At 36.5% G+C, this 18,894-nt stretch overlaps 2 protein-coding genes across 4 annotated transcripts; both read left to right on the top strand.

Moving 5' to 3' along the window:
* Positions 1-67: 67 nt before the first annotated feature.
* LOC128021382 (NF-kappa-B inhibitor-like protein 1) lies at positions 68-2,286 on the top strand. Its single transcript, XM_052608511.1, has 4 exons — positions 68-536; positions 612-724; positions 871-976; positions 1,383-2,286. Exons 1-4 carry the CDS (start codon positions 263-265, stop codon positions 1,964-1,966), a joined length of 1,077 nt encoding a protein of 358 aa, XP_052464471.1. The 5' UTR covers positions 68-262; the 3' UTR covers positions 1,967-2,286.
* A 2,500-nt stretch (positions 2,287-4,786) lies between these two features.
* LOC128021379 (V-type proton ATPase 116 kDa subunit a 2-like) lies at positions 4,787-18,845 on the top strand. 3 transcript variants are annotated; one of them, XM_052608508.1, is made up of 21 exons: positions 4,787-4,994; positions 5,272-5,468; positions 6,796-6,874; positions 7,004-7,101; positions 8,881-9,018; positions 10,107-10,204; positions 10,343-10,470; positions 10,666-10,747; positions 11,789-11,882; positions 12,065-12,277; positions 13,138-13,288; positions 13,805-13,944; positions 14,108-14,265; positions 14,493-14,583; positions 14,709-14,827; positions 16,069-16,279; positions 16,368-16,505; positions 16,888-16,986; positions 17,080-17,197; positions 17,314-17,485; positions 18,234-18,845. In XM_052608508.1, exons 2-21 carry the CDS (start codon positions 5,352-5,354, stop codon positions 18,334-18,336), a joined length of 2,547 nt encoding a protein of 848 aa, XP_052464468.1. In that variant the 5' UTR covers positions 4,787-4,994; positions 5,272-5,351; the 3' UTR covers positions 18,337-18,845. The 3 variants fall into 3 exon arrangements, with proteins under 3 accessions (XP_052464468.1, XP_052464469.1, XP_052464467.1); XM_052608509.1 differs by having other exon boundaries at positions 4,787-5,033; positions 16,368-16,487; XM_052608507.1 differs by having other exon boundaries at positions 4,787-5,033.
* Positions 18,846-18,894: the final 49 nt, after the last annotated feature.

Genomic DNA, 18,894 nt, shown 5'->3' with positions numbered 1-18,894 from the left:
AATCAATGAGTCATAAAATAGTTTAAGTGATTTACAGAAAAACTTAAAGGAGGCAAACAGCGACACCTGCAGATCGGCTTTAAACCTGCGCGTCATATGCGGTACTATTAGTTTCCTCCGGAATTATTTTACAGACGTACTGCAGTGGTGTTGTGTAACATCTGTTTATGTCCGTGTTTAAACCATTCGAATAACTTCTCATGAAAATAAATTATACATAATGTCTAGAATTTAATATCTGCATGTCATCTAATGAGTCGCGATGGTGAAAAGAAAACAGAGAAGAGTTTTGCGGTATGTGGAAGAGGGGAGCCTGATGAAGCTGAAGTCTTTCCTTCGTAAACACAAGGATCTGGAGCTGAACTTCACGCAGGGCAAGAAGCAAAGAAGCCCTCTACACATCGCCTGTTCACACGGGGATGATGCAGTTCTCAGACTGCTGCTGAAACATGGGGCAGACCCCCTTCAAACCGATAGAAATGGAGAAACACCGCTACATCTGGCCGCAAAAAGAGCCCTCAAACATGGCAAAGGAGGTGAGACCGTGTAATATCATCAAACTCTTCCCCTGCTTAAACTGTTTTTAATACTGTTCACCTTATTCATCGCAGCTTATGATGATCTGGTGGTGCCATTACGAACAAACTGTCCAGAAGCCATGGATATTTCCAATAAAGCAGGAGTGACTCCTCATGACCTGCTCCAGTGGATGAAGCCAGAGCAGGTGCTGTGAAAATGAAGACTCTCTCTAAACTATTAAACTTACAATTATTTGGTTATATTAGGAATATTTTAAACAGGTAGTGCAGTCACGATGAGTTAGGCATCTTGAAATTCATGCTATGTTTCATATTAATTTAACTGAAACAGGGGAAGGTCAAAAATGAGTCCTGTGTTGATCCAGAGCAACAATGGAGAGAGAAGCTGTTAGGAGAATGCCAGGATGAGTTTTCTGAGACATTCGGACAGTATGATGGTAAGCTTGAACATCCTGCATTCATCAACATTCATCACACTGAACAGCTCCTGACGATATCAATGCAAGTGAATATAAAATAATCTGCAGATTAAGATATCATTTATTACAGTCAGTGTATGTATAAATTGCTAGTTTAATGTATTTTTTAATAAAAGTAGGAAATATTAGCAACATTTTTAACTATTTAATTAATTACTTAAATTTTTTTAAATGAGTGCCATTGACTATTATGAAGTCTCATGTATACAGACCCTTGACTAGGACATTCAGCTGTCAGATTTATGCTTGCTAGATCAATAAAGTGAGCAATATGCATCAGTGTCAGTGAACGGGCTGATCTGCAGGTGTACCACCCAAAGCTGAGGCTACAGTATATTGTATAAATGTGTCCTGTTTGCTCCAGATGACTTTTTATGGGATGATAAAGACGAGGTAGACTTCGGAGACTGGGCGGATCAGATCAGACGGGAGTATTTTGCCAAGAAACAGGCCAAAGAACAGAGGGAAGCAAGTTCTTCGGGTCAGAAGAGGTCAAAGCGGCGAGAGGAGACGGAGGAGGATGAGAGGAGTCGCAGGGAGCTGAGAGCCAGGCTGGAGCGGGAGCATGAGGAGTACCTGCAGCGTGCAGCTCGTAAGGAGGAGGAGACGCGGCAGGGGAGGAAGAGGCGCTACGAGGAGCGCTGTGCTGCCACATTTCAAAGCTCCTCCAGCAAAGCTCCTGAAGGACTGCTGGGATACGACGACATCCCGTGGCCCGCTCCTCGCGGCTCGCTGGAGGAAATGGTGGGTGTTATGTTGCACGGTGCCGATCGATCTGATTCGACTGTTTTCCGGAAGCTGCTCCGTCGCCAGCAGGCGCTCTGGCACCCGGACAAGTTTTTCCAGCGCTGTGGAGGCCGTCTGCTGGAGTCTGATAGACAGAAGATCCTGGACACCGTCACTGGCCTCTCACAGGAGCTCAACAGACTCGCACAAAACCTCCGATGACGCGGACTTCGCTGATCTGAGCACCTCACTAAACACTTTGAACAATCAAATTAAATTTAATTCTTTCTCAGCTTAATGGCATAATTGCTTTATTGGAAAAAGAGGGACAGAGAAACAATAACCTTTACATTATTCTATTACTTGAACAGTCATTTTTAGAACATCGTGTCTGATGATGTTAAACAAATCTAAACCAAAATCCTCATAATTTAAAGTGTCGCAAAAAAAACAATTTTTAATTACATTTTTTTTTTCTTATAAATGCAAAACACTGTTGTTGTTGTTCTTTTTTTACAAAATAAATTCTGATCAAAATTCAACTTTAGATTGGTATATATTTAAATGTATTTATAATATAAATTTATTTATTTATTTTGATTAGTTGATTAATCTAACGATTAACGATTAACGATTTTCTGATTAACCCTTTGGTTAACTTTCCAATAAATAATAACCGTATCTCCTGACATTATATAGTTCGATATTTTATTCAATGTATACGAATATAATTTCCCAACATAAAAAAAATAAATAAAGTGCCAACAATAGCTAGTTCTGATGATAATCAGAAATGAACGATTTATTTAGTATTTCAGGTTTTTAAAGGAAGCCGTAAACTTATTTGGTACATTATTAAAGTTTAATTTAAGAATCAAGACTGTTTTGGATATATTTGAATTTCCCTTAAATCTCTCTTCTCCGACATTTTCTTTGCTGTAGTTGCAGTCGGCCATATATAAATCAGAGGCTTTGCTCTCTTTTTGTTTTAACTTTTATATGTATTGTCAACATATTGCATACAATAATGATTAGATAGTTTCTACTAGTATTTATTTTTACTACTAATGTGTCTATTTCTACTTCTTGAAGTCTTATTCATATTTTTTGAGCATCTTCGTGGACCCCTGGTTGAAAACCCAGAGTATAAATTCATTTTAAGGCTCCACTTGATGATGGGTTCCCAAGCTGCTTTGTAAGCTGAATCATTATGACCTAAATAACTGCTGATATTTTAATTAAACATGGTGAATTTATCATCTTGATATGCCCCTTTATAATATATTATTTCTTTTTTGTATTCTTATTGAGCGATGTGAAGTGATTAGGGTTGGGCCACATTCATAAATCCTGTCAGGGGTTATGCACATACTGCATGTAGTATAAAGAAACTTTACATTTTGGATGCTCTTTTTCATGACAGTTTGGCCTTTCTGAGTTTGTTCTGCATTTGCTTTGAGAAGAGCATTTACCTGGAACCAAAGTAAGTCCATTTATGGTGTGCTATATAAATGTACTAGCATAAATATACAGTGAGGTGGAGACTAGTGGGTTATATGATGTCACTGTCACATCAGGATTGTATCTGCTGAAAACATTATATTTCACTGTGATTTAGTGTTTATCATTTGAGAACCGTTAACAAAGTGTTGTTTTGCCCTATAAATCTTCAATTTTTCAGACATTTAAACAAAGGACAGGCAGATGGCCTGCCCCTGGTCTGGAAGAATACTGCACAGAATATATTAGAGCATGATGATGTGGTTGCCAGATTGGAGAAAAACGCTTACCAGACCTTGTTTTCTTAGCAATGAAGACATTTAGGATATATTATTGGTATTAGATATGTTACATAAATTTCCTAAATCAAATTTATAGCAATCATATATCATTTTAAATGAACCTTTATTTTATTTTATACAAAAATTACTGAGTGGATCTTAAGCATTTATTTAGCCCCTTTCACACTGCACGTCGGACCCGCAATATTCCCGTAACATTGCCTGGTCGCCTTCTGTGTGAAAGCAACCACGTCCAGGAATTGATTACCGAATCGAACCCGGGTCGGGCACATAGTAACATTGCGGTAATCGATCCGGAACGAGCGCTGTGTGAACAAAAGCCAGATCTAATTCGGTATCGAAGTGATGACGCGCGTTATCGCGCGACTCTTTTGCCGGCTGTTTTGAAGGAAGATCAACATTCGCGACGAAAACATATGTGCAAACTGTAATGAAGCAGAGATCAGTTAGTTCCTCACTTTCCGCGCTGACGCAGAGATCGTTTGCTTGCTTCAGTTAAAGTATAACGTTCCAAGCGTTGTCGACTCGTACATTACACGTCACGCGCTGATGTCACGTGTCGTTACGGGATCTTCAGGGGTTGTGTATGAAAGCACGCACATATACCGGGTCATCACTGGCAGTGTGAAAGTGCCAAATCTAGCGACCAGGGAACAATTACAGGAACACTTTACCCCTGTATTTGCCGGAATGGCAGTGTGAAAGGGGCTTTAGTTATGAATTTGTAGAATAATGGTTCTTATTATTTGAAATTATGCTGGCATTTCAGAAGTCATAATTTAAATAAAATATTGTCACACCTAATGGAAGATTAAATTATTTAACACAATAAAAAAAAAAAAATTTAATTATCATGGAATGTTAACAAATATGGAAATAAGGTGAGAAATAATACACATATTTTTCGTTTATCTGTATATATTTATTTAATTTATATTTATTATATTTATTTACTTAATTTTTAAATCACTCTATGGACAAGGAAGATAACCAAAGAAAGTGAAAAATATGTAAAGTTGTGAAAGTGTTTTGTAAGAGAAGTATTTAGCTAAATCGTTGGTAGTGTTTCATAAATGCTAATTATCATACACTGATATATATATATATATATATATATATATATATATATATATATATATATATGTTTATGCTATGTTTCTATTTATTTATTTATTTACCCTATGTATGTAAGTTTAAAACGTGTTAAATAAAAGGGGATTTCATAAGGTAGTACCTGGCAACCCACGGGCGCAATCTGTACACCGGCAGGATTTGTGCTTTACGGGAGTGATCTTTTTATAACGCGATCTATTTAAACACCAAGACCTCATTGTATACGTGCGTTATTACAGCTGGATATCGTTTAGTTGTTTGTTTGGCAACCTCCCTTCAGTCGCCTTTAATCTTATGTTATTTCTGTCGTTTCAATGGCAAGACGGCAATTAAAGGTACAGACGCCTATCGATTACTATTGTCCAGCCAGCTAGGTAAGACACTGTGTTGCATAAACGTTACATACGCAGTTTAATTTGTAGTAATTTCATAATAAGGAGAATATTCACTAGGCTGCTAAAAAATACATTTCTGGGTACAGTTTAATCTCATCCCGGTTCAAACATCACAATCTTCAATAATTCAGAATACGCTCTAACTGAGCATCATCTTAATCAGATGGAAATGCATTGAGATGTAGTTTTTGTGTTGAACACTTGACGCTCGCGGTAGGTTGGTCGTGCTGTATCGAAGTGAATCGCAAGGCCAGAGGCGGATTGAGGGATCAAGGTGTCCGAGAGAGGAGAGAGAAGATGGGCTCGGGCTTTCGGAGCGAGGAGATGTGTCTGGCGCAGCTGTTCCTGCAGTCCGGCTCTGCGTACGACTGCATCAGCGAACTCGGAGAAATGGGGCTGGTCGAGTTTCGAGATGTAAGTTTGGAGTGACCGGGTGTGTATCAAATCCTAGTGAGCTGCCTAGCTAGACAGCATTTCTGGGGCATCACAGGCGCGTTCCGAATCAGCGATGCTGCGTGCACCTGATGCCCCAAAAATGCTGTCTCTGTAGATTTTTAGCCACAGCCTGAATTCTCTGAACAGACAGATTCGAATAAATTGACCGTGAATTATCGCCATTGCTTGGCAACCCATGCTTCTTCGCTGCATGGAAAGCGTCGCTTATAGGTGTGAAACAGATTTAATGAAATCTGTGTTGAACTGTGCACATTTTGGCCTGGTCACACAGGGAGGCTGATGTGTCAGACAGGTTCATGTCCTGCTTAACGCTGAGCTGGATCAATTGCTTGCTAAAAAAAATAAAAAAATTCTGCTTAAAAGCCTTTGTTTTCTGCTCACCCTGAGGTTGTTTGACACTCATTAACAACTTTATGTTGGGCATGGGTTGGTCACATATGTGTGACCTAATGTTAGGTAGTTGACAAAACAATTATTGAGTTTTTTCTTTCAGTTTTGCTATTTTCTTTATTATGCATGATAATAATATAATAATTCATATTAATTGCATTCATAATTGAATTTATGATAGCTTATTTGTTACATTTTAAATTAAATGCATAATGGTGACCAGTCACAGGTCCTTAGGAATGCTGTTATTGTTAACTAAAACTATGAAAAATCATCACAAACATAAATAAATGTAGAATAAAATGTTCTGAAGTTGAAAAACATTAATGAAAATTTGAAATGTTGCAGTGACACCTCACTGAAGTTATAATAATAGTAATAAAAGTATATTTTCAGCTACTAAAATTACACCAAAATGGAAATAATTATAAATCAAAATTATTTAGAAATATTAAATATTGAAAAAGCACGTAACAAAATTGGTAAAACTTAAACTAAAATTGCTAAATATAATATAAAAAAATAAAAGCTTTACCTTATCCATTTGTATGAATTTTAACCTAAAGTTAAAATTTTTGATTGTTTATTAACTTTTCATTGAATTTACAGATTTTTTTTTTTCATTGCAAAAATGAATTATTCATGTTGTTTTCCTCTGCACATTGGAAAAAATAAAATGGTTTTAATTCATATTCAGTATGGTCAAGTGAATGAGAATTTGGGCTATGATAAATATATGTATACAAAAAATTTAAAGTATACATCTATAATCTACTGATAGCTAATCTTGTCTCATATCTGAAGTAATCCTTCTTTTTTTCAGTCAGATCTTTTCAACTAATTGACTGATGCGGTTCAAAACTGGTCTGAATGATTTCTTCACATTGTGTTCCAGCTCAACCCCAGCGTGAGCTCCTTCCAGCGCCGCTTCGTCAGTGAGATCAAGAGATGTGAAGAGATGGAGAGGATTCTGGGTAAGAGATCTTTATTGAGTCATCCTCCATGTGATTGCATTGTTATGCTTATTTAATACAACAGTGAAAGTTTCTGTGTGCTCTTGAATCACTGTTTAAAGCTCCATATCATTGTTTCATCACCTCTAGGATATCTGCTGAGGGAAATCAAGAAGGCTAATCTTGCAGTGCCAGAGGCTGAAATCCCTCCTGCTGCTCCTGCACCCAAAAATGTCTTGGAGATCATGGTAGGTGCTGAGATGTACTGATCTTATCTGCTTTAGCAGACAAGGTCAATGTGCCAAACAGGCCTTTTCTAGTTCCCATTAATAGTGTCCCAGTTCTGAGTTCTCTTTATGCAAAATTAAATATGGTAGTTTTACCATAGCATAGCACCATATAACACTGTCTAAAAACAGCCTGACAAGCACTCAGAACACAATCCGCTGGAAATCACCTGAGACACTCAGCATTATAGACACAGTTACATTTACTGTGTTTTAGAGGATTTTCAATGGCAACATTCAGGAATTTCAAAAGATTTCGCAGTGGGTTCAAGTTGGTTGCACACTTCTGTGTGTGTTGTGCTTCATACATTGCAACACTATAAACCTCATGCGTTTGAGAAACAAGTGCGCAGCCAGCTCCAGACTTTATCCTGTGATCTTTTTTTGTCTTTGATCTTTTCTTTGATCTGTTTTTATGCAAGCTCACTGTTGAGGAGTAATTTGTTGCTGAAGTGGATCTACTTAGTGTAGAGTTAACGAAAGTTATTGTGCATGGTAATGTTCAAAGCAGATATCATAATAAATGTCTGTGGAGATTTTTTAAAATGAGCAGTGCATTCATAAATTTGGACGAACTTAGAAATACAAACAGAAAGACAACGAACACAGTGCTGAAAAGGGGCGTGGCTTCATAAGGTCTACTGACTATCGAAATTATAACAAAATTGTGTTAATGTGGCTCTGTAAAGTTGCGGTCACATTTACCGTTGCTCTGTGAATTTTCATGAGCGAAATACAGTCATTTGAATAAGAATCCATGGATTTGTTAATTGTGCGCAAGGACAAAACATTTCCCTGCACAGATTTCGTAGGTTTTTCACACAAATTTACATTATTGATCACTGATAGTGGAAGTTTTCTGCAACAGCAACAGTAAATGTAGATCAACAGAGTTCTGTTTACTGTTGCTCTACGAAAGTTCATAGACGAAATCGAGTTAATTCGCTTCCGAATCCATGCAATTTCACATAAGGGGGGGAATTTCTTCACACAGTTTTCACAAGTTAAATTTGGCTTTAGACATCACTACACTATTGACTATACATTTTTATTGTTGGTGCAAATTTAACCGACATTTCACACCTATTTATTGTGAGTGTAAGTTATAATAATTAATAATAATAATAATTCCTTACATTTACATAGCGCTTTTCTAGGCACTCAAAGCGCTTTACGTTGTCAGGGGGTATCTCCACATCCACCACCAGTTTCTTTAATGTGATGCTTATTACAGCAAGTATTACATCATATTACAGATGATTGTGTGTAAAGGGTATTGAAGATTATAGACCCCTAAACGAGAAGAAAATTTCCTCCGATGCAGTTTTATTCAATTACAGTGTGTATATTTTTTTCTCGATGGCCATGTGCTCAGTGGTTTCTGGTAATTGATTGTATATGAGAGCTCCAGTTCTCAGCGTCAAGACCCAGTGCTGGTAATTGACCGTGTCGAGTTGGCTGGAGTGATTGATTGCGTACAATGTGGGAGAGAAAGCTTTCTGTGAATGGCGAAATTGATTATGAGTGATGGATTCATCATGTGTGGCTTTCTGCTGTGTGCTTCATCGCAGTACACTTGCGACGCCTCATGGTGTTTTTAATGGGTTAAACATTGTTTTTGGGTAATTATGTGCTGAATTTCATTGATTGGTGTGTGTCTTGTTTTGAAGGCATTTATAAATATTGAATGTATAACTGTGATTTTAACATCACTGATGGAAAGTCATTGGCTGTTGACAGGAGCAGCTGCAGAGGCTGGAGCTGGAGCTCAGCGAGGTGGCCAGGAATAAAGAGAAGCTCCAGAGGAACCAGCTGGAACTGACGGAGTACACACACATGCTGAGAATCACACGCACGTTCATGCACAGCCGCTCCAGGGTGAGTCTCCATTCACCAGCATTAATGTTACACGTTTAGGGACTTAAACTCCTGTCATTGTGAGCAGACACAGCAAAGCTTCGCTATTCTGAGAGTCACATGACATGTGTAAATGTTTATGATGGAGAAACATACTAAGCCTAATTTACTGTGATTAGATCAGCTTGGGTCAAATTTTCTCTTTGTCTTATTTCTCATACTTTCTTTTATGTAAAAATGTGGGCTATCCAGTGGCGGTTTCATTATCCATAAATTAGCATAGATATCTTAGAAATATCTGAAATGTCAAATTTACAAATTTATTTGTACAAATAATTATAAATTACATATTTGACACAGAATTTTCTTAAATATTTGATATAATACAATTTAAAAGCAATGAACTGAACAAAAATTGCTAAAATGTAGAACTTAATTATACATTTGGAACTTTAATTATTATTTTAATAACACATATTGTGTAAAATAATTATTTATATTTTACAAGATTCACTAAAAATAAGACTCAAAATCTAAAATTCACTAAACCTTTAAAAACAAATGAACAAAAATTGCTGAAATATTTAAAATATATAAACAATTTTATTTAAATTAATATATAATACGGTTTATTAAAAGTGGCAGATGCACAATATTGCTTAGTTTATACAATATTTTCTATAATATTTGAAAAATTAAATAAAATATGATCTAATACAATTAAATAGCAAATTAAAATGGAACTGATCTTTAAAATATTTATAAAATTAAAAACAATTGTTATTTTCATTTTATTTTATTTTTTCTTATAAATTTTAACTTAGACAAATATATTAGTTTTTTTTTAATAATATTTATTAACTTTTGCAATGTTGTTACATTTTGGAATGAACAAAATCATTATTTTATTTTTTCAGACACCTTTATCAGCTAATACCAATAAATTTAAATGTCCTAATTCCAGCTGATTAACTGATTTAGCTTGTATAATCATATATTAAGGAGTAATGTTAAAATAAACCTCTGTTTTAGGGAGATGACTACTCTCTGTAGCTCTCAGATACTTTGTTAAATCTTCATTGATTTTGTGAATGTGGATGTGTGTTTAGCATGAAGCCCTGGGCCCTCAGTATGAAGAGTTCCCATCTCTGGAGACTGAATCAGTGTCAGGCTGCACCAGCATGCAGCGACTGGGCGCCAAACTCGGGTGAGTCACAAAGAGGCTCTCGCTCTACACACAGCGGAGATAATTACATCTCATAAACAGATCAGTGTGTCTCAATCTACATCCACCAGCTGGGATGGAGCTTGTGTTTAACGTGCATGTGTGATGTCTGTGTTTCAGGTTTATCTCCGGGTTGATTCAGCGGGTGAAGGTGGAGGCGTTTGAACGCATGCTCTGGCGGGTCTGTAAAGGATACACCATCCTCAGCTACGCAGAAGTGGATGAGAGCCTGGCTGATCCTGACACGGTATGCACGCTTTGTGTGTAAATGAGAGTGCTTTTTAATGCTTTAGTTATATTCAAATTGCTTGGTTTAACAGAATATGCTGCATGGTGTGAACATGCCTCTGTGTTTGTTTCAGAGTTTCAGTGTGCTCAATGTATTCAGAGTCATGATTCTGTGTGTTTACGGAGGCTCTGTCTCGTCTATTTGTGCTTCAGGGGGGAGATCAGTAAGAATGTAGTGTTCCTCATCTCCTTTTGGGGTGACCAGATTGGACAGAAGGTTCAGAAGATTTGTGACTGGTGAGTGAAGGCCTTGATGGAGTTTTTAGGGCCGTTCATTCACATTTGTGCATATTTTTTGAACTGTTGTTAGTTGTCTGTCTTTGTGTACATAGATCAGGCACAAAGTAAGTTTGATTCAAGAATGCACCTTTTTGGTCTATTTGTATTCGCATTTAGATTTAACTTGACATTACTATAATATTTAACATGATACTAAACATGTTAGGGTCTGTCAAATAAACAATGAATTTAATTTAATTAATTATCTAAAAATAATGCCAATTAAAAAAAATTAAAGCATTGTCTCCTGAAATTATTCTAGGATTTATTCATTTTCTTTTAAATTATATTGAAATGAAATTGAAGACTTTTTCTATGATTTATTCTGAAAATTTATTTTAATTTAGATATTTTTTTGTGGCGTTAAGTCTGAAACTGTAAGGCGATTCAACTGTCCTGATATTATAATGAAGAAAAATGCCTGTGTTTGGCATAATCTTTCATTATTGTTTCTAAGAAACAAGTCATGTGGTGCAACCAACACGCAGAAGAAAACAGGTAAAAAGTCTCTTACATTATCAGATCATTTTTATGACAAGGCAAGGGTATTTCAGGTTGTAAAATATCAAATCAATCCTCCAGAATGTAAATATTAAATGATTTTTGAATTTATAAATAATAAGATTTGGCATTTTTAGATGTATTTTTCTTTTCATTTAAATGAAATTACATTTTAATTAAAAACTTTTCTTGAAAAATAGTACGTTTTTCAAAACCATATCTAGCCAGGTTCTCAGTACTTGGCACATTTGTTTTAAAATCATGTCCAAGATCTTTTCTGCATCATGAACACTCAATTTGTCAATGAACCGAAAATGTAACTGTTTTTAACTTGACTCTTGATTATATGGCGTCTTATGGCACGAAACATTTGAAACAGTAAGGTGCATTTTAAAATATATGCCCACTTACCATTATTGAGAAAAATGAAAGTATTTTGCAGATGGAATAAGTGTTCTGTCCCTAAGCACATGGGGTTTTGCTTTATGATTTTCACAGTTACCACTGCCATCTCTACCCCCACCCTGAAACAGATGAGGAAAGGGCCGATGTGATGGACAGCTTGAGGACACGCATCCATGACTTACAAAACGTACGTCTTCTGCTTTCCCGGCTGTCTTCAGGGTCTCCTTAGGGGTTTGATTATTGGATGCTGTTGGTTTGTCCTCTGCTAAATAATGCTGACGTTATCACATTTACTGGAAGGTTGGCGTAATTATTTGATCCTGCTGTTTCATAATTAAAGCCTTAATGAAGCGATCTTTTGCGCGTTAGGTTTTGCACCGCACTGAGGATTACTTGAAGCAGGTCTTGCATAAGGTGTCTGAGTCGGCGCACTCATGGGTGCTGCAAGTGAAGAAGATGAAAGCCATCTATCACATCCTTAACCTCTGCAGCTTCGACGTCACCAACAAGTGTCTCATCGCTGAAGTGTGGTGTCCGGTCAGTGACCTGGTGAACCTGAGACGGGCTTTGGAGGAGGGCTCAGTGAGTAAATAGTTCTCATGATTTTTCATGATAGTTCTCAGCAATTTAGACGTGTTAATGTGCCAATAAAACAATTAGACAGTCTGAGATAAGTGCTGTAACTTCACCCAAAAATGAAATAGTGCTGGCATTGTACTTGACCTCAGGCCATCTAAGTAGTAGAATAATGTCTTTCTTCATCAGAACATAATTGGAGAAATGTAGCATTACATCACTTGCCCACCAATGGATGCTCTGCAGTGAATGGGTGCCGTCGGAATGAGAGTCCAAACAGCTGATAAAAACAATAACCCACAAATAACCCACACCACTGTGAATGTCTAATAACAATGTATATTAACTTCAAAACGTTGCTTCTGGCAATAACTCTATAATTTAACTTTCTTAGTTAAAAAAGTCATCTTGTCTGAATCAGGAGAGAAATATGCACAGAGCAAGCACAGTTTACAAGCAAAAACTCTTTTAAACTAATATTTGGGGGCATTTTGATGTGAGAGGACAACAGGAGATGGACTTTTTCACTGTTGGATTATGCACTCATATTTTGACCAGAAGCAACGGTTTAAAGTAAAAATGTCTTTATGATGGATTTGCTTCTTACAAAAACACAACTTTTCACTTCCTATGACATTAACCGATGGACTGGAGTGATGTGGATTGTTTGTGGAGTATTGTTAGGTTTTTATCAGCTGTTTGGACTCTCATTCTGACGGCACCCATTCACTGCAGAGGATCCATTGGTGAGCAAGTGATGGAATGCTAAATTTCTCCAAATCTGCTCCAATAAAGAAATGGCCTGAGGGCGAGTTAATTCTTTAAGCAAATTTTCCTTTATTTATTCCTTTAATTGTCTTTAAAAGAGAAAAGGTGATGCCACTGTTCCTTCCTTCGTGAACCGTATCCCAAGCAGTGACACTCCTCCGACTCTTTTGAGGAGCAACAAGTTTACCTCAGGCTTCCAGAGTATAGTGGAAGCGTATGGAGTGGGCGACTACAGGGAGGCCAGCCCGGGTGAGTGCACAACACCAGCCATTATTCACAACCTTCACTGAGAAGCTACATGGCTTTCGCTGGGAAGTAAAGCAATAGTTCACCCAAAAACTGAAATTCTGTCATCATTTGCTCACCCACATGTTGTTCCAAAACTTTAAGGCTTCCATCAGTGGAGCACAAGAAAAAAGATAACTTGAAGAATGTTCATGCTGCTCTTTTCAGTACAGAAAAAGTACACAGTGACTAGTGGCTGTCAGGCTTCATTTGGTTCACGATTGGCCATGCACTACAATTTAAAAATAGAGTAAAAGCAGATATTGTGAAATAATATTAGAATTTAAAAGAACTGTTTCTATTTGAATATGTTTTCATGTGATTTATTCCTGTGATGCAAAGCTGAATTTGATCTTCAGCATCACATGATCCTTCAGAAATCATTCTAAAATTATAATTTGAAGTCATTTATTATTATTATCAATATTAAAAATGGGTGTACTGCTTAATGTGAATGATTTTTCTTTCCTTCCCTCTCAGCTCCTTATACCATTATCACCTTTCCCTTCCTGTTTGCGGTGATGTTTGGAGATCTTGGTCATGGTTCAGTCATGACGCTCTTTGCTTTGTGGATGGTGTTGACTGAGAAGGACCACAAGCAGAGACGACCGGGAAATGAGGTCAGAGTTGTAATTAAATTGAATTACTGAAAGTAATTGCAATTAGTTTTTGTCTATTGTTTAGCACCCATGCTAACACGCATTGAGCTGTTGTAATAATACACACGATGCCACTACAAATATGTCATTTGTTGTTTACAAGTAAATGTTTGTCTCTGTTCAGATCTGGACGACCTTTTTTGATGGGCGGTACATCATACTGATGATGGGATTATTCTCCATATACACTGGACTCATTTATAATGACTGTTTCTCCAAATCTATCAACATCTTTGGCTCGGCCTGGAGTGTCAAGGCCATGTTCGCACAGCAGGAGTGGACGTAAGACACAAAACACACTTTTTAGGGCCCAAACACTGATATAGCGCCACCAGCTTGCAGCAGGAAGTGTGGCACTAAAATAAAAAATTACAAATCCTTTAATATTAACCTGTTTAAATGCCATTGCTTCCACATCATAGTGTTTAGGCCGACTTTCAAGAGGCAGCTATATTTCCATTGTACAATAATCATACAAATCATTGCACGCTTTCCTTACTCTGACACAGAAATGAAACTCTACAGACAAATGCTTTACTCACCTTGGATCCCAATGTTTCCGGTGTTTTCTCTGGACCTTATCCACTGGGCATTGATCCAGTGAGTACACACTCTGAAGATTTATGAAGCAGGCCTCTGTGGGTGGAAGCCGCATGCTCAAATAATACATTACCCACTGATACTGGTTTCAGAGCTCTAATTTGTGGTGTTTGATTGACCTGTAGATTTGGAACATGGCCGTGAATCGCCTGACCTTCCTCAACTCCTACAAGATGAAGATGTCTGTGATCATCGGAGTCATCCACATGAGCTTTGGGGTGGTGCTCAGCGTCTTCAACCACTTGTGAGTGAGCTGCAGTTTATTTTTGTCTTGGTATGCATGTAACGGTAAAGGTTCAATGAATAATTATTACACAAATAAGTGATATAGCAAAAGGTTTTTAAACTGGGGTTTGAGGACACAAGGTAGTGTTATTTCAGTATTATTGAGATACTGTTATAGTTTTGTTATAATGTTATAATTATAATTATAACTGTTATAATTTTTCAGTAGTATAGTTTTTTTATTGATATTTTGAATTCGTTTTAATTTTTATATTTTCCGTTCTTTTCCATGGTATTTTAAAGTTGTGATTTTTTTTGTGTATTTATTGATATTTCAGATTTTTGTGTTCATTTTGCATTAATTATAATTTTGAATTGAAAGTTTGTGTTTTTGCAATTTTTATTATTTTAAAATATTTAGAAAAATTATTTCAGTTTGAGTTATTTTAGTACATCACGTTAAACTAATTTTTTAAGATTTAAAATTATAATTTTTTTTTTTACATTTAACCTTATTTCAGTCAACATTTATTTTATTTCATTTTTTATGGTTTCATTTCCAGTCAATTTTAATAACTATAATAGCAATGGGGTAAAAATATATAATCAATTTATTCTGTCAAACTAATAATGATTTATGTATATTTATGCATTTGTTTAAAGATAATTTACAGACATTTATTTATTTATAAATATATTTATTATTTATTATTTAATATAAATAAAATGTGATAAATAAAATTGTCATTTACTTATTTGTTTATAAATTAAATATGTTTAATAATTTTTAACATTTATTGAATTTACATATTATTCATTGTTCGTTCATCTTTAAAAAGACTGGTCAGAAATCATTCGATTACTTTTGATGAACAGTAAAAAATACATACCCCAAGTGCATTAAAAAAAACCTTGTGTATCTCTTTTTCTTTGTGATGTACATGTTGTCTATCATTTATTTTTTCATATAATTTTTTAATCATTTGCTTTTGCTTCAGTACAGTGATAATTTCAAATGCAGTGTAATTTTGGAAACCGTTTTATATTTTCATGTTTATATTTTTCAAGCACAGTATAAATATATATTTACACATGAAAATGTATACCTACCGTCAAATTTTCATAAAACGTATTTATCAAAAAGTTGTGTGGCACATAAAAACGATCAGAAGCACAGATACCATCAGTCATTATTCAGATACTCGCTGCATTCCGTTCTCTTTGCTCTTAAACTCTCTTTTCCTCTCTGTGTGTTTACAGGCACTTCCGACAGAAGTTTAAGATCTATCTTCTCTTTCTTCCTGAGCTGCTCTTTCTACTTTGTCTCTTTGGGTATTTGGTCTTTATGATCGTTTACAAATGGCTGGCGTTCTCAGTGCGAGACTCACAGCTGGCTCCAAGCATTCTCATTCACTTTATCAACATGTTCCTAATGCAGGAGAGCGCCACTGCACCACTGTACCCTGGCCAGGTGTGTGTGTGTGTGTGTGTGTGTGTGTGTGTGAGCACTTCCTTCAGTCTGCCTGATGTCTGTGTTTGTGTCAATCCTCTTGTAACAGATGGCACTGCAGGTGTTTCTCGTGGTGGTGGCTCTGCTGTCGGTGCCAGTGCTGTTATTCGGGAAACCTCTGTACCTCCACTGGCTGCATCATGGCGGGAAGAGTCTGGGGGTCCACAGGGTGTGTCTGTGTTCTTGTGTATGTATGTGTTCGTATCTGATGTCACATGATATCGCATGGTACATTCATAGTCTGTTTGGTCCTGCTAGCTCATACTAAACTAAATCAACAGAAAAAAAAATGAATTAATTATCAGGGTTGTAGATCACATTAAAATATGGGAACGCTTATAGTAAGGTTTCATTAGTGAATATATTAACTAATATTAGCAATGAGCAATATATTTGTTACAGTATTTATTATTCTTTGTTTATGTTAGCTCAGGTCCATTAAATTATATAAACAGAGACAATTTATGATTTATAAATACATTTTGAAATTAACATTAAGTAAGATTAATAAAATGTTTTAGCGAGATTGACCCTAATGACAAATGTACATACTATTACTATGTGTGTAGGGCTATGAGAGAGTTCGGCGTGTGAGTGAAGAAGATCTGTCACCGTCTGTAGTTCATGATGAAGAGGAAGGACTAGGCGACTCAGGAGGGCCACAAGAGGTTAAAGTTGACCGATCTCGCATTCAGTCACCATTAAAACACAAAGTCTTGTCTTGTATAAATGTCACTAACAGCATGTTTGTTCATTGGCAGTTTCATTTCGGAGATGTATTCCTGCATCAAGCAATTCACACTATAGAGTACTGCTTGGGGTGCATTTCCAACACGGCCTCCTATCTGCGTCTCTGGGCCCTGAGTCTTGCCCACGCCCGTGAGTGTCTGGCTATACCTACAAAAACACATCAGCACACGTGTCATTACACCATGGCCATACGAATCTGTTTCCTAGACAAGTTTTTTCATATATCGTGTGTGTGTGTGTGTCAGAGCTGTCAGAGGTGCTGTGGGCGATGGTGATGCGTCTGGGTCTGAGGGTGAGCTCCAGACTGGGTGTGCTTTTCCTCGTGCCTGTGTTCAGTGTCTTTGCTCTGCTCACTATCTCCATTCTCCTGGTCATGGAGGGTCTGTCCGCTTTCCTCCACGCACTGCGTCTTCACTGGTGAGCACACAGCCTCAGATACAACCAGGTTTAATTATCAGAAATGGGATTTAAATGAAAGAGACTCTATATTAAATTGGACTTAGGGCTGCACGATGAGTCCTATTTTAATCATGATCACTGTTTTTGCTTCGCTCGATTTATCTGCAACATTTTCCTGCTATATGTTTATCCTGAAAACATTTCATTGTAAATAGGCATTTGCATTATCTTGCTTTGGTAACAAGCATCCACAAGCGCTAATGGATGCGGTTGCCAGATTTCAAGAGCTTAAATCCCCCAATAAGAGCTTAAATTAATAAATTTTTCCTAGTGGTTTACTTAATCTTCCCAAACTGGCAATCATGCCAACATGCGCCGTCTACATTACAATGAGCTAAAAACACTGGCAAACGTAAGTAATCTCTACTGAGATATTCTTCTTTAATAAAAGTCTAATAAAGCTTGTTTTTCTTTCACACGGTCGTCTGTGCTGTTAAACTGCAAGCAAACCATGCGAGTTGATGTTATCTTGATCTGTGCCTATGTGAAAGTGCATTAACTCTGATGAAATGGGGGGAAAAAATACAAAAATCATATTTATTGCTAAATATTTATGATTTAACCATTATTGTGCAGCCCTAATTTTAAGTTAATATGAATAGTTTCAGTTACATTTAAAATGAAAATGAATATTTTGAAATATTATTTATTAAGAAAACTGTATTTCTCTACCTTCTATTAATAGATTCCTTTTATCTTTTTGCAGGGTGGAATTTCAGAACAAATTCTACAGTGGAACGGGAGTCAAATTTGCCCCCTTTGACTTCTCCATGCTGCCCTCTGTCTTTGAGCAAGATGGGTTACTCTGACTGCACAACACTTTGAACAGGACACTGTAGCTTATCATGACCTATTGACCTTTAGGCACTGGACGATGACCCAACAGATGACTAGGAAAAAGCTTTTGGCACTGCAGAACGTGGTCAGGGTTGAATCAGTACATTAACCTGGCAGCCTGATTTGCAGCAGTCCATATCAGATGTTTCAGGTGCAGGGTTATCAGTTGTGGTCCCATCATGTGCTGTCATTTGAGGATTGTCAACAAAGTCCTGTTATTATATTTATTTTAAGAGACATAACTTGTCATAAGCATTCGCTGTCATATCGATTTTCAAAGTGCCATAACATAACTATTTTTCAACAAACAGTTTTGTATGCTACACTGAAATGTACTTTTGCTTGCTTTAGCTAGGTCTTAGAAAGAAAACAAAAAAACTTTAAAGGTAAACTATGGTGTGGGTAATTCTACACTGTGCAATGAACAATGCCAAATAACAAATATAATTTACAATGTGATATTAAAGCATAATTTACAGCATTTAGTTTTCCAGGGTAGAATTTTTGATTGTTTTGGTTCGAAATGAATT

This window comes from Carassius gibelio, chromosome A10 (assembly GCF_023724105.1).
Source record: "Carassius gibelio isolate Cgi1373 ecotype wild population from Czech Republic chromosome A10, carGib1.2-hapl.c, whole genome shotgun sequence".
Lineage (NCBI taxonomy): Eukaryota > Metazoa > Chordata > Actinopteri > Cypriniformes > Cyprinidae > Carassius > Carassius gibelio.
The sequence above is the reverse complement of the archived record's forward strand: the minus strand, read 5'-3'. Positions and strand labels throughout refer to the sequence as shown.